Source organism: Ascaphus truei, chromosome 20 (assembly GCF_040206685.1).
Source record: "Ascaphus truei isolate aAscTru1 chromosome 20, aAscTru1.hap1, whole genome shotgun sequence".
Classification (NCBI taxonomy): domain Eukaryota; kingdom Metazoa; phylum Chordata; class Amphibia; order Anura; family Ascaphidae; genus Ascaphus; species Ascaphus truei.
In genome coordinates this window covers 21,120,988-21,137,648 of record NC_134502.1, presented here as the reverse complement: position 1 = coordinate 21,137,648, position 16,661 = coordinate 21,120,988, and the positions used below count along the sequence as shown (strand labels likewise).

At 40.5% G+C, this 16,661-nt stretch overlaps 2 protein-coding genes across 2 annotated transcripts; both read right to left on the bottom strand.

Moving 5' to 3' along the window:
• Positions 1-250: 250 nt before the first annotated feature.
• On the bottom strand, positions 251-1,238 carry LOC142471016 (olfactory receptor 6F1-like). Its single transcript, XM_075577813.1, has one exon. The coding sequence runs from the start codon at positions 1,236-1,238 to the stop codon at positions 294-296; it is 945 nt and encodes a 314-aa protein (XP_075433928.1). The 3' UTR covers positions 251-293.
• A 14,235-nt stretch (positions 1,239-15,473) lies between these two features.
• LOC142471015 (olfactory receptor 11A1-like) lies at positions 15,474-16,433 on the bottom strand. Its single transcript, XM_075577812.1, has one exon. The coding sequence runs from the start codon at positions 16,431-16,433 to the stop codon at positions 15,489-15,491; it is 945 nt and encodes a 314-aa protein (XP_075433927.1). The 3' UTR covers positions 15,474-15,488.
• Positions 16,434-16,661: the final 228 nt, after the last annotated feature.

Genomic DNA, 16,661 nt, shown 5'->3' with positions numbered 1-16,661 from the left:
CAAGCTATTCCTGTTATCTAATAATTATATTTATTTTTTATACATTTTGTTATACTTTCAGCTCCATAGCTCCATATTATCAGTGTCCAAATCTAGCACTATTATTGAGGAGAATAATGGTGCTGAAATACCTTTGTATATGCATATTTTCCTTAATATCAATATACTGTAACTGCAAAACTACAGGTTATAAGAGGTATCCTTACTGCATCTACTATACCTTCAGTAAAGATGCTACTTTTACCGCTTTGAACACAACCCGATAGAATTGACCTTCTGTAGTTTATTTCATCTTAATCAAAATGTGTTTGTACTCTTATACTAATACATTTACACAAAGATGCCTGGATCTCCTTGTTCCTCAGAGTATAGATGATGGGATTTAGTAACGGAGTGACGACTGTGTACAGAAGAGAAGTGATTTTCATTACAGTCAATGACTGTCCCTTGGATGGAACCATATATTTAGCAATCAGTGTCCCATAATATGTGCACACAACGGCCAGGTGAGAGCTACAGGTGGAGAAGGTTTTCTGTCTCCCAGTGGTGGAGGAGATCCTAAGGATGGTGAGGGTGATACAGACATAAGTCACAATGATGAAGATGACTGGGAGAATAGCACAAGGGATGCCTAGAAACGATAATACTGTTTCCGCAACTAATCTGTTTGAGCACAAATGTTCTAAGAGAGAGGTTAAATCACAGAAGAAATGGTCAATGACATTGGGGTTACATAACTGAAATGAACAAACTAAAATAACCATATTTAGTGTTGCCATAAAACCTAAGAACCAAGACCAAAAAAACATTTTGCAGCAAAGCTTAAAGTCCATAATAGCAGAGTAACGCAATGGGTGGCAGATGGCCAGGTATCTATCATAAGACATCACTGTAAGGAGGAAACATTCAGTAACTGCTGAGGTAGTATATAGGAAATATTGAGTGATGCAGCCAACGAGAGAGATAACGCCCCCTTCTGCCATTATTACATATAGCATGTTAGGCACAATAGCTGTGGTTAGCAAGACGTCAGACAGGGACAGGTGACTGAGAAAGAAGTACATGGGCGTACGGAGCTGGTGACTGGTTGACACCAAGACAATGATCAGGACATTTCCAGCTAAGGTGCAAATGTATAACAGAAGGAAGATAAGGAAGAGTAAGATCTTGAAGTTGTGAATGGCTGGAAATCCCAGAAGCAGAAATTCTGTAACCGTGGTCTGATTCTCCCAGAGCATTGTGGGATGTTAGATTAAAAGAAGATCTTCATATTAAATATCAGTTCTCGTGCTGCAAGAAGAATGAGTTTATTCAGACATACAGATGCAGCGGCCATTATTTTAACAAATCACGCGGTGTATACCTCGGAATACCCATGTCATTGTGCGGGATTTCGTCCAACCGTACCGCCTTAAGACGCGAGTGCAGGCGAGTGCATAAAATGGCATTTTAGTGTTCTGGCTTTTAAACACATGAAAATGACACAGTAGCAAAGTACTGTACACATTACAATTCATTCAATTCATTGCATTAAATTGCACACAATCCATGAATTCAAACAATGCAACCGCGATAAACACGTGTGCCTGGGGCGATTGGCCGCATTCATGCTGCGTGGAGTAGAGCAGCGCACACGAAAACGGCACCATGATTTGTTAAAATAATGGCCGCTGCATCTGTATAATACATATAAGACATAAAAGCCTTGATATATTAATGGCACACAAAGTACACTATGCTTTATTTTACTTTGTATAATAAATATATATATATATGCATATATATATACAAACAAGTATATATTTATTTATATATTTGCTAAAAAAAAACAGATTAGGGATAGGGACAGAATTGGGGGAAACATTTTACATACAGTACAACTTCTAGATGAGGTTAAAAGAATACAATATGTCCATCAAGTTCAACCTATGAAATATTTAGACGACAGATACTGTACAGGACTTATATATTTGCACTTCCAGTATTTATATCCAGAGGAAGCCAAACAAAACCCCAGTGAAACATCATCCACTGATGTCTCATAAGTGGCAAAATAAAGTAAATTCTGACTCTAAATAATGGCAATCAGGTTTCTCTTGCTTCTCACACATTGCTTTTCCGACGGCTTCTGGGAGGGTAAATCTGGTTATATCTGTATAACACTTAAAGAAAATGAGGCAACTATTCCCTTCTTCTCCACATGTGCTTAAAGATATGTAGTACAATTAATACAGGCGCACATATTGTGGCACTGCCCAATGATCCAATTGCAGGAAAGTAATAAAATAAACTGACGTTAATTGGGATAAATCTTCCCTTTGGTTAATGGTTCCAAATACAAACCACAAAACGATATAAACATTGTATGGTTCAATTGAAACTTAAAATAGAAGTTATAACTGCAGAGAGATTTGCAGATGTAGCCAGCGTCATTGTTTCCTCTGGTGGGATATGTTGGGATATGTTGGGATATCATGTGATATGATGTGATATGTTGGGATATGTTGAGATATGTTGGGATACGTTGAGATATTCTTCTCTGTCACTGCCACTAAATCTTAACATCCACTCCAACCAGATATCCCTCTTACAAACACTGTATATAATACTTTTTTAGGTTTGAAAGCTCGCAAAATATCAACTACTTGTTTGTCCAATAAAATGTATCATGTCCCCTACTCCCTCTCCCTCCTTTGTTACTACATGGCGGAAAGGACCAACACGGCTCCCCACCCTCACTGAATCATATTGGAACTATGGGATATTCTGAGTTATAACAGGATATGTTGTGTTATCTTTATGAACAATGAGTCTGGCTACATCTGTTTTGTCAACTCTGACAATAGGAAAATGAACTGTATACACCAATCTGTGGAATAATTTACTGGTTTTCTTTACGGTCTTACTCTTTAATAATGAAGTTGCATTTTCGGCTGTTATAGGATCCCCTTTGTTGTACATGCCGTGTACCACATCTGTAACTCTCAGGACACATATCGGTGCTGGATATCATTTCCTTAGTGTAATTATACCTCACCTACTTTATGGATCATTTTCCCAATCACCTGCTAATAATACTGTGTGAAACTTTATAAATAAACAGAACAAACAAATACAGCACATGGTTAAAAAGACTTGTAGGTGTTTAATCCTAAAGCAATGATACGTCTTGGTATGAAGGAAACATTTAATTAGGGAGCATTTTATAACCCTTTGTACAAATACACTACTTATGCTCAAATTGATTCTTACTGGGACTTTTCAATGATGTTCACTTTTTCTGCTACAAATTAGTTTGATGGCTTATTAATTTTTATTGCTGAGGTTAGTGATTACCCAACTACATTATTCTTTAGTGAAACAATTTGTGACACAGGGGCATTACAAAATTTCCATTCTGCAAAACTGGAGCACAAATGTAGCATAAAGGAAGGGAAACTTCTGAACGTGATGGGATATTTCCTACAGCAAATTTGTTGCACTTTTTTGTACATGTTTTGCTCTAGTTTTGAAGCTCAGATAAGCAATTAATGTCCAAGAGAATAATCTCTGTATAAAACTTAGGCAACAAAAAATACTGTCCCATTATTACATCCCACAATAAAATATTATTATGGGTAGAAGGAGTGCCTCAGTGAGTAAAGACACTGGCTGGCACTGAGTTTGAACTTGGTTCAATTCTGTGTGTCAGCTCCTTGTGACCTTGGATAAGTCACTTTATCTCCCTGTGCCTCAGGCATCAAAAACATAGATTGTAAGCTCTACGGGCAGGCACTGTGTCTGCAAAATGTCTCTGTAAAGCGCTACATAATACTAGCAGCACTATACAAGAACATGCTATTATTATTATATTATTATTATTCAGCCGATCCTAAGTTCCCTACATATTACAAGCTGGAGTAATATTTCTCCTGTGCTGCCCACATAGATGCACAAAGAAAAGCATTACTATTAATTATAGCATATCAAGCATTAACCTGCATGTAGCATTGTTACTCCCTCGTATACGAGTACTTGCCACCCAGCTCTGAAAGAGAAGACTTTACTCTACTTACTATTGGTCTTTTATTCAATTTCCAGATAGTTTTATTTCTCTCCAAGGCCTGGAAATAATATTTCTCAGCAGCAAACGTTCAGAACTGAAAGACGGATGTTTGTAGGTAATGTTTTTTTAGAGTGAAAAGCAAAAAAAAGCTCCCAGAATCCAATTGGATGGAAACTGAGCTGGGTCTACTGAAATAAACACATTGTTTGCAATTGTTAAGAGAAATTGGACCTCAGGAAACTCAGTTATTAAAGTGGAATAAGTATTGGGGAAAGCATGCATGCCTTATAATCAAACCACACTAATCATCCAAACCTTTTAGGCAGAGAATCCTTACTGCTCCTAAGGACAGAGCACTGAGGAGAGGAACATGTGGACTCCTTAGTCCGGAGTCAGGGGTTCTGGTGCAAAAAGATAATACTTTACATTTTTGCTAGCCAACAATAAAATACTATCATTCAGCTGATACTAACTTCCTTGCATCTAACAAGCTGGGTAATATTTGTCCTGTGCTACTTACCTAGACGCAAAAAGAAAAGCATTACTATTAATTATCATTATAAATCTGACAGAGACATCAAATATTAAACCCTCTATGTAGCGTTGTTACTCAATCGTATATGAGTACTTTTCTCCCAACCCAGAAAGAGAAGACTTTACTCTACTTACTATAGTTCTTTTATTCCATTTCCAGATACAGTTTTATTTCTCTCCAAGTCCTGGAAATAATATTTCTCAGCAGCAAACGTTCAGAACTGAAAGACGGATGTTCGTAGGAAGAGGACTGTGTAAGTAATAGGGTTTCTCTCCCCCATTGCAGAGCAGCCTTTCCCAGGATAAGCTCTGTATTAAACCAGTGTTGATTCTCTGACCTCTTATACATGCTCACAATAGGGAGTGGAGTCTTTGTGGAGTTGGAACATTACGGAGAATTCCACAAAGACTCATTAGGAAGTGGTTTCTGGGGAATAGCAAATGATGACGTGTGACAATGAGGTGAATGAATCAGATACGTGTATGTTTGTTTGTATGTATATGTTTATTTTATTTATATAGTGACACTAATGTACACAGCAATTTACACAGTTGGAATGGAGACAGAACTTGGATATAATATACAAAATCACACAAGTGATTTAAACAGCAAGTTAACCGAAAGGAATTAGGGCGTACCTGCCCCACAGAACTTACAATCTAAAATGATAAATGGTAGACTTAAAGAATAATATCTGAGAAAATGCCTTAATAAGGAGGTGATATTTCAGGCATGATAAGAAAAGGGGGGGAGGAAGGGATAATAAATTGGTGAATATTGGGTGGGGGGAGGGAATTCCATAACTAGGACATCAAAAGTGAAAATAGTTTGAGATGTGAGAGCACTATAGAAACCAATGGAGCAGAGAGGAGACGGCCTTCAGCAGAGTAAAAGGGATGAGAGGGGGCGTATCTGTATATTAGACATGCACTATAACATGAAGAAGGAGAATATAGATCAGAAATGGAATGTTATAGTGAAAGCGAAGTTTAATAGGGAGCTAGTGAAGGGATTTCAGGAGGAGAGAGGCAGAGACAGATCTATAACAAAGAGATCACTCTCACAGCAGCATTCTGGATACATTTTAGAGTTTGAAGTTGGGAGGCAGAAAGGCCAGAGAGACGAAGGTTGCGTTAGTCAAGTTTAGAGTATGCATGGGCAAGTTATTCACAAACAGACCATTTCCCTGTAAATATGGCATTTATGTGCAATGGTGAAGATTGGCAGGTTGATTTAAAAAAAATGACATGTACAGTACCTACAGTAACTCTTTTAAAAAATATTCAATGCTGCAGCCCGTTACTATTTCACCATTTGATTAGAACCTGAAGTATGGGATTTGCTGGATTGGGAGAGAGAGGGAGAGAGAGGGAGCCGATGGATGTGGATACATCCGTTCAGATTTTTTAACATGTGAATATTCATCCTTGAATCGATTATTAATATAAACACAACAAATAATTTGTGGGCCAAATTAAGATACATTGTTTAGGGGGAGGGAGGGTGGGGAGGTTATGGTGGGCTCTTCATTTTAGACATGTGAAGTTTCATGCAACTGTGGCCGTTCAGTCGGAAATTGCAGGGAGACAATCAGTGACTTGGTCCTGGATGTGAGGAGTAAATTTAGGAGCTGAAAGAAATAGTTGTGTCATCTACATAGCTGTGATATTTGAAACTAAATGAAATAATGAGATCCCCAGGTAGGAGTGTATATAGAGAGAAAAGGAGTGGACCAAGGACAGAGTCCTGAGGCACATCCAACAGAGACGTTGAGAGGACAAGAGGAAGAGCTAGCAATGGATATACTGCAGAAGCGGTTACAGATATCAATAAAGTGAAGATTTTGCAGGTGTAGAGGGTAGTCAAAGGTGTCAAAAGCAGCAGAGACATCAAGCAAATGTTTAAGGGAGTAGAACTGTTGAGATTTGGCAATGTGTAGAGAAGATCATTAGCTACTGTGGTGAGGTCAGTTTCAGTAGAATAAACGGATTAAAAGCCAGATTGCAATGGGTCAAGGAATTGAATAAATGCCAATAGATGAGATGTTCGAGAAGCTTGAAGGCAAAGGCTGGAGAGAGACAAGATGATAGTTAGAGGGGGACGTCAGATAAAGGCTGTTGTTTTTAAGAATAGGTGTCATTATTGCTGTATTAACTGCAGAGGGAATGGTGTCTGAAATTAGATTGGAGTTTATGTATATGGAGCAGCGTGGGAGTAAGAGGTTGATGAGGCGAGTGGTTATGGGGACTAGGTTGCATGTAGTGGAAGGAGAGGAAAATACAATTGTAGCAGAAACAATTCCAATTATGTGAAAGGTGAGAAGGGGTCCATGGTACAGACAGGGGTGCTGAAATAGTCAGAAAAGTCTTTAAGGCGTAGTTAAATGAGAGAAACAGGTAGAAGGTGTTGAAACATGGAATGAAAGATAGAGTAAAGGCAATGTGGAAGTTAGTTCTGAGGATTAATAATTGTAGAGAAGTATTGTTGTTGAACCTTATAGATAGTTGGAGTTGAGGCATGAAAGGAGAAAGTTCTAGTGGATGAAGTCTGCAAGAGTGTGAGATTTCCTCAAGAACCATTCAGAGAAGCTTGTGCAGAAGAGTTGGAAGCATGTAAATGTCTTAAACCAAGTATCAGGTTTGCAGTGCATAAGAGTGTAAGCGGGGGGGGGGGGGGGGCGGTATTCTGGTTGAAGAAGGTGTAGTAGTTCACACTCCCCAGAGGGAAGGACCAGATTACCACACAATTTAGTGGAGTGCCAGCTTTTATACCTGGGGAGGGGGTTGTAACCCTGCCCAATAACAAGGCAGGTCCAAGTACTGACAGGCATCGTTCCACTGGCATGTGACCCAGTCAGTACTCTCCCAGGTATGACACTCCAACTGCTGGGAGACCCGTACCTGAATAGAGTAACAGTGTATCTATCCAGGCTGCAACAGCAAGCTAGACCCCGTGCAGGAGTTTAACCCCAACACTGCCTGTTCCTATAAGGACTTATAGTTTTGAGGCCAGGGGAAAGGCTATAGCCAAGGGCACTACGCTACATCAGGATCAGAGGTAGAGCAAGAGGAGAGGTTGGAGATTAGTTTTGATTTCAAGGGCAGATAGGACAATGAAATATGATATTGTGAGTGTAGTGTGAGAGGCAGGAGGAATAGTGAAAAGGCAATGAGTGACAGCACTTGAAATGAGCTATTGGTCAAAGAGTGGAACAGTGGAGACATTAAAGTCAGAAAGTAAACAGTTTTCTTGCAAAAACAAAGTCTAAACAGTAGTCGTCCTTGTGTGTACCGGATGCATTCAATTGTCTGAGACCAGAGGTAGAGATTAAAGAGAGGAAGGGAGAAGCCTAGGAAACAGAGGATTGAAGGGATACCTGTGTTCAGAGTCAGATAGGAAAGAAAGGGGGATCATGTGCATTTGGTTAATAGATGACGGCAACTTGTAGAGAGAGTGACGAGAAAAGTTAGACAATGCGTTACACAGTGTGAAGCTCTAAAGAAGAAAAGGAAATTGGAGGCATAAGGAGTAGTTTTTACCGGGCAGAGAGTAGATGGGAAGAACATTTGTAAGTGCAAGCTTTTCTACAGGTTTTATAGGTATGTGTGCAGGATGAGTACAGAAAGCGGAAACATTTTGTGAGTGGAGAGAAGTGGAGAGAAGGAGTGAAGGGGAAATATGAACAGAAGAAGAGTAAGAGGGAGGATAGAACAAACTACACTGAGAAGAGTGCAATGGTAGTGAACAGGAAAAGGAGAGAAGGCATGATGGAGTAGTGGAGAATGGTGAAGTCTGATAGAAAGAGTGATATTTGTACGATACAAGGATAAAGGCCTTTATTCAGTAAGGTGGTATAGTGCCAAACAGGAACTTACTTATGTAAAGCCCCATTGACTTCAATGGGGATTTCCGTGCAATACCCCTGGTTCTGTGTAGTAGTATAGTACAGTCAAGTGTCCTCCTCAAGAATAAAGAAGTCAAGTGTCCTCCTCATGAATCCACCAACACCTAACTGGAAATATCAACAACTGCCTTCCATATCTACAGTTGTCTTCCAGTGGCTTGAATGTCTGCTGCTGTTGTGGAACATCAAGATCATCTGCCTCCTGCCACTGGTTACCAGGACCTATTTTCAATTCCGAGGGACTTCACCTCCTAGTACGGATGACCTGCTCAGTTTGACGGCACTCATCAGTTGGGTGATTGTCACTGAAGGGGTAGCCAGCCTGATGTAATAAAGGTGAAGCCCAGGCTGACTTCCCCAAAATCGTGTGTAATGGCCACCTGTAACGGATTGGGGGACTCAAGCTTCCCAACGTGTCCCCGTCACCCCAGGTCCCACGGAGGCTAGCTGTCCCGCTCCCCTACGTCCCCAATTTCTATCCTCCTCCCTGCACCGTTCCTCCACGTCACGGTCCACACGCCCAGGCACACGTTCTGCGCACGCGCGTGGTTCTCTCACCGAGCGCGCGCGTGCTCCTGATCTCTTGCCTCCTATTGTGGTACACGTGCCCCTCGTTGTGCCTCCGTCATCCCAGCCCTTTCTCTACCTGGTTCCTCCGCTCCTCCTTCCCCTCTGTTTCCCGTGCCGAGCACCTCCTTCGCAATGCTTCCCCCACGCTCTGGTAGACGTGCAGTGCGCACGCATAACAAGGTTACAGAAGGCGCACGCACCCGCTCTTGTTACCAACCCTCCCCAGGCATTAGCTTCGCCACCCGTCAGTTGCAGGCAATTACCTTCGATTACCTCCCTGTCTCCTCCCCTGATCTCACAGACCTATCCCTGCAATTACCCACTCAAACCTCTGCTCCTCCCTTCACCCCTATTGGCCCTTCTTCCCATATAACCTCTCTGTCCTCTCAGTCCTTGCTCTGCATAGCTTTCCTGTAGCTCCTGTGTGTACTGTGTCTATGCCTAGCTCCCTTGTCTGTTTCAGCTCTGGTTCCTGTCCCTGTCCCTGTTTGGATTCCTTTGGTTTGAACTTGAACTCTGCTTTGGACTTGACTACTCTGCCTTCTCCTGCTCTTGAACCCTGGCTTTCGGACATCACTACGCTGCTCTCTCCAATCCCTGAACTCTGGCTTTTGGACATTACCTTCCGACCTCTGTCACCCCGGATTCAGCAAGTATAACGTTAATCCTTACTCACCAGGCCCGGCAATGCAATTACCACACTCCGGGCACGCCCTCACTGCTGTGGGTGCATGTTATACCCTTACCCACCTCAGTACTGGGGACTGGCCAGGTCTGCGGGCATACAGGATTTACACCACCTCTGCAAGGCTTATTTTGACCAATGTATTTTTCTTTGTGTAACACCTTCCAGAAAAGATCTAATCACTTATGTCTGGAAGGGGAAAACTTTATAAATTGGGAACAGGGAATGTAGTAACTGTATATGTATATAAAAACACTGTATTCCATGTAAAGTAAAATGTATTCCCCATGTTGAAGTGTAGCATTTCCCCATACAGTTAAGAGTTGAGGGTCATTGGGAAGCGCAAACCATGTAAGACAGAAGAAATATACTGATGGTGCAATAAATGTGACAAATATGTGAATAAATATTCAAGGCGCAGTGTGCCAAATACTCACAAACGTAGAGTGAGTAGTGTTCACGTAAAGGTATCTTTGAATAGCAGCCCATCAGAGATGTTACTCTCGGTTGAAAGGTAAGCTCTAGTGACCTTAATAGATAACAAAAGAACCGGACATAGTGCAGACAGTATGGAAAATTTATAAAAAGGTAATTGTAACACGATGCACTCACATGGTAGTAAAAGTTTAAAAGCATTTAGATCTCACAAAACGGATCTCAGAAGTGCAAAGGGTGATCTCTCTGCCTCCCCTCCGTCTCAGCGTGCGTGTCACTGATGCGTCTCACCCAAACCGGAAACCGGAAGTGACGTCATCCGCTCACAGGGGCTCCGATCGTTTATGGATCTTTACTGGCCTGCGTCACTCTACGCGTTTCACCGCACTCGGTTTCTTCAGGAGTGTTTGCTGACTGGTTCTTGGCAACTAATATACGCTAAGCTGAAGTCCCATTGGTTGTAATTAAATATGGTAATCGCATAACGTTATCGTAAATTGGATCAATTGAGATAAGATCAGAACATATAATATTAGTCCCACATCAGACATATGTGGGTCTCCAAATGTATATAATATTTATTCAAACATACAGAGTAAAATAAAATTAAATTTATGATGTTAAAAAATATATATACAAAGTTCAAAAATAAAATAATTAACCATTGCACAACAAGAGATATTTATAAACACCTAAGATAACTAGCTAATATAATCAGCTACTTCTAACGACTTAAAATTGGAATAGATAGGACAAATCTATTGAGGAAATAGAAAAACAAAGTTAGGATAATTCACAGAAAAGGTTTGATGTCGAACTCCAAATTTAAACCCTGAGGGGAAATGGTTTTAAGTTAGAACATCCAAAATGATTCTCTCTTAATGAGAATTAGATTTCTATTACCCCCCCTCCAGTGGGGCATAACCTGTTCAATGGCTTTATACGAAAAGCTAGCAGGATTGGAATTATGTACTGATAGAAAATGGTTAGAAACACTATGGGTGATAAGTTTCCGTTTAATATTTCCAAGGTGCTCTAATATACGTATTCTAAGCGGGCGAATAGTCTTGTCAATGTATTGCAAACCGCAATCACATTCCGCAAGATATATAACAAAACTGGATCTACAATTTAGATGCTGTTTGATGTTGTATGATTTAAGCGTTACGTTTGATTTAAAACTCTGAACTATTTTGGAACTATGCTGACAGGCAGTACACATTTTACATTCATAAAACCCTTTAGGAGGGTCTAGCCAGGTGGAACTTCTCACTGCAGTATTTTTCAAAGCACTTGGAGATACAGTTACAGTTAGCCAGACAGAAATTTATTTTGTGTTTCTGCTGTTTCTTTGTAGGCAGAGACGGTAGTCACTTAGCTGGACTGCATAGAGGAAAACCCAGTTTTGTGACAAATGGTTGGGAGCAGCTAAGTACCTGGACAATGGTGAGGGGAAGGGCTCTGACTCAGTGCTGGAAACTGGTTCTCTTCAGTAAAAAGCCTTTGTTCCACCTAGACATGGAGATGCCTACCCACAGGTGGTATGGGACTGGCCAGGGTAACTGTTGCTGAGTTTCAGACCCATAGGCACGATTCTCGGCAAATTAAAGCAACGCATTTCGCTAGTACAGGAGAGAGCCTGAGGAAGCTGTACTAGCGAAACGCGTTCCTCTAATTTGTCGAGAGTTTTTTCCCCCTGGAGGCCACCGTAGCGAGGGAGTGTGGGTGCATTCCAACTGTGCATTCCAACTGTGCATTCCATCAACTGCTGCCCGTACTGTACATGGATGCAGAGAGCGCACTGATGTTACAAGCCCCATGGACTTTGCTGCACAAAACGGGAGGCTTTTAGATGTAAGTGTGTACTACTGTGTGTTTATTAATACATTTTAAATAGTTTACTTCAACTCTTTCTGTATCTCACTGGTACTGGGGGAGAGTATTCAATGGATCCTGGCAAGAAGGAGATTCATGAAAGGACAAGCAGAGACCCCACTATCCAGAGGGAAAAAGAAAAGAAACCTTTGAGAAGCCTGCACTCACACAAGGCCGTGTGAGTATTTATGTTGTACATGTTTTCTATATCCATCTTTCACTAATTCATCCATGTGTAGATTACACCACAAGAAGTGCATTGACTGTGGTTCGGTTTTACCCTTGTGCTTCATTGAGTTGTTAGGTAAGTCTGGCTACACTGTTAACCAGTCTGCTTTTATTTAATTTTACATTGCATATTTCAATTTTTGTTGATTCGCGCTCCCCTTGTTTTCTGTCCCTGAAGTAGGAGGAAAGGATAGAACTATATTGTATGTATCAAAAAGATTATCAGGATTAGTGGTAGAGCAAGAGGAGAGATTGAAGAGTAGGGTGGATTCCAGGGCAGATACAACAATGGAATTTAAGTTATTATGGGAGGCTGTGGAATAGTGGAAAGTAAATGAGAGGCAGGTAATGAGATGAGCTGATGGTCAAAAAGTGGAAAGGGGGAGACATTGAAGTAAAAAAGTGAGTAGTTCCTTCTAAAAACAAGGTCTGAACAGTTGTCATCCTTATTTGTACTGGAAGAAGTCAAAAGGCTGAAACTATAGACAGAAATGTGTCAGTTAAGAAGGGTGAGGGTGTAAGAGGAAAGCAGGAAGGAATACCAGGATACAAAGTCAGGTAGAAAAGTTGAATGGGTTCATGTATAGATAGTTGGTCAATAGAAGACCACAATCTGCAGAGAAAGGGGAGACAGAGGTTGGAAAATTTGCACCTCTAATGAGGAAAATTAAAGTGAAGGAGTATGGAGTAGTTTGTACAGACAGTAAGAATACAAATAGGGAAAGGTGTGTGAGAGAGAGAAAATACAACATAGGAAATAACAGCCTCTTGTGAAGAGTTAGACTGGGAAAGCCAGGTTTCTGAGAAAGCAAAAATATTCAGAGAGCGCTATCACAAAAGATCATGAACAGTCAGAAGCTTGTGAGGGAGAGAACATTCCAAAGAGCATAGAAGCGAAACAAAGGTTGGTTACATCCTATGATCAAATAATGTCAAGCCTGCTAACCAACATCAAGGTAAGTTCATTTGTATGCATTTAGCATAGGGACCTGCTTTTGAGACTTACCTTGACGTTGGTAGCAGGCTTGACATTATTTGATCAAAAGATGTAACCAAAATTCTCCTTTGTCTTTCAGACTTAAGTTTCACTATGTATGTTTATTTCCCCATTTATTGTTAGCCCAATGGGAGAAGCGCAGGGATTCACTTTCTGTTATTTCACATATGTATGGCCAATCTTTACACCAGCTGCATGCCCCTTATACGGAGAAGCGCGGTGAATATATTTATTTGTTTTACATTTTTTTTTGGGCCGAATCAAATCCCTGGCAGCATGTTTAAGGAAGGCACCGCTATTAGGTATGATTAATGTATTTAGCCAATCCACCTGAAACTGCTTATTGTGCAGCTTATGGGAGGGTAGTCCCTCCTTTTTCAAGGTATATACTGTAATCTCCCAATAAGGTCTCTGTAATTCACTTTTCACTTTACTTGCATACCTGTAAGTATCATTACTGATATATACCACTTTTTAACGGCACTAAGTTACATTAGCTTACACTTTGTTTATTAACCCCTTCAGGGTATATTTCAAAGTACATTTGTATGCATTTAGCATAGGGACCTGCTATTGAGACTTACCTTGACGTTGGTAGCAGGCTTGTCATTATTTGATCAAAGGATGTAACCAAAGTCTCCTTTGTCTTACATACTTAGGTTTCACTATCTATATTTATTTCCCCATTTATTATTAGCCCAATGGGAGAAGCGCAGGGATTCACTTTCTAAGTATTTAACTATGTATTTTTTGTCATATTGGATGTAGCATTGGGTACATTTCTCTTTTGTCGAATGCTTTAGTTGTTCATATTTCTGGATCCAACACCGAGCAGCATTAATTCTCCACTCCTGGTCAATTTCCTGCAGATTTCCCTAGCAGCAGGGAATTTAACTTTGGCTACATCTGTAGTCTCTCCTGGTTCAAATGCCATTCTACTGAGGTACATTGGATGAGTGTGTCATCATAAAACTGCCCCCCTCTTTGGTTACATTTCCCTCCAGATTTGGTGGAGTTTGAGTTTAACACCCCCACTGTGTGTAGGGATGTTGGCATGCCATTCAGCCTGGGTGGCATGGTGGACATTGGGTTTAATGAGATTGTAGACTATAGTTGATGCACGCAGTGGTAACGACAGGAGACTTGCATTTGGAAAAGTAAATGTAGGCTTTTATTCAGCCACAGAGAACATAGCCTTTTCTTGTCCCAGAATGAAAAATTCCATATACACATAGCATAACATATGTCATATCCTTTGTAACTCTACCATCTTGGACACCTTCCTCTCTCTCAGTGTGGGCTGTACGCTGGACTTGTTAATTCTCCTGCCTATTCCAGGATTGGATTAACTTCTTGGTGGCTGATACCCAACAGCCTTAGCTCTTTATAACTGGCTTCCCCATGTTACAGAGACCAACATTAGACCAAAGAGTAGACCCTCCGGCAAGATAACCGAGCCCAGGACTACAGACATTACCTTGGCTCAGAGTATTCTTGACAGGAGAGGGAGTTTGTTAAATTGAAGGGTGGATAAGCCATAATCAGGGCCAGAATGAGTTATTGAGTGGAGATAGAGGGGTGCAATGGCAAGGTCCAGAACTCAGCCATGACTTGGGCCCCAGTGAGTTTTGAGTGAAGGAGTTGGGAGGGAAAATGGCAAGCCCGCAAATATTATAAACAGAATTGGATCAAATTAGTATCGTGTTATGTACACGTAGAATCCCAATTTTCCCAGAATACAAGATTTGTTACATTTCAGTACCAGAAGTATTATGAATACAATTAGGGTTCATATAATATCCTTGAAATAAAGCATGGCTCCCTCTGGCCCACTGGGTTATTTTCTGGATTTCTGAGGTATGAGTTTATTAATTAGTTGTAGGTTCTGTCTGTGTACTATTAATAAAGCTTGCTGAAGGTTTTCAAGCTATTCCTGTTATGTAATAATTATATTTATTTTTAAACATTTTGTTATACTTTCAGCTCCATAGCATATTATCACTGTCCAAATCTAGCACTATTGCTTGAGGAGAATAATAGGGATGAAATACCTTCATTGATGCATATTTTCCTTAATGTCAATATACTGTAACATCAAAACTACAGGTTATAAAAGGTATCCTTACTGCATCTACTATATCTTTCAGTAAAGATGTTACTTTTACCGCTTTGAACACAACCCAATAGAATTGAACTTCTGTAGTTTATATCATGCTACTCAAAATATGTTTGTACCCTTATACTAATACATTTACACAAAGCTGCCTGGATCTCCTTATTCCTCAGAGTATAGATGATGGGATTGAATAATGGGGTGGCGACTGTGTACAGAATTGAAGTGATTTTCATTACAGTCAATGACTGTCCTTTGGATGGAACCACATATTTAGCAAACAGTGTCCCATAATATGTGCACACAACGGCCAGGTGAGAGCTGCAGGTGGAGAAGGCTTTCTGTCTCCCAGTGGTGGAGGAGATCCTGAGGATGGTGATTGTGATACAGACATAAGTCACAATGATGAAGAAGAATGGGAAAATAACACAAGGGATGCCTAGAAAAGATATTACTGTATCCATAATGAATCTGTTTGAGCACAAATGTTCTAAGAGAGTGGTTAAATCACAGAAGAAATGATCGATGACATTGGGATTACATAACTGAAATGAACAAACCAAAATAACCATATTTAGTGTTACCATAAAACCTAAGAACCAAGACCAAAAAAACATTTTGCAGCACAGTTTAAAGTCCATAATAGCAGAGTAATGCAATGGGTGGCAGATGGCTAGGTATCTGTCATAAGACATCACTGTAAGGAGGAAACATTCAGCACCTATTGAGGTAGCAAATAGGACATATTGAGAGATGCAGCCAGCGAGAGAGATAACGCCCCCTTCTGCCATTATTACGTATAGCATGTTAGGCACAATATCTGTCGTTATCAAGATGTCAGACAGGGACAGGTGACTGAGAAAGAAGTACATGGGCGTACGGAGATGGTGACTGGTTGACACCAAGACAATGATCAGGACATTTCCAGTTATGGTGAAAATGTATAACAGAAGGAAGACAAAGAAGAGTAAGATCTTGAAGTTGTGAATTGCTGGAAATCCCAGAAGCAGAAATTCTGTAACCGTGGTCTGATTCTCCCAGGGCATTGTGGGCTGTTAGAGGAAAAGGAGATCTTCATATTAAATATCAGTTCTTGGCTGCAACAAGAATACAGTAAGTTTATTCAGACATATAATACATGTAAGACATAAAAGCCTTGATATTTTAATGGTACAGAAAGTACACTATGCTTTATTGTACCTTGTATAATATATTTCTCCCTGATGAAGTCTTTTTCAAGACGATACGCGTAGGGTGGAGGCTGGTATAGCATT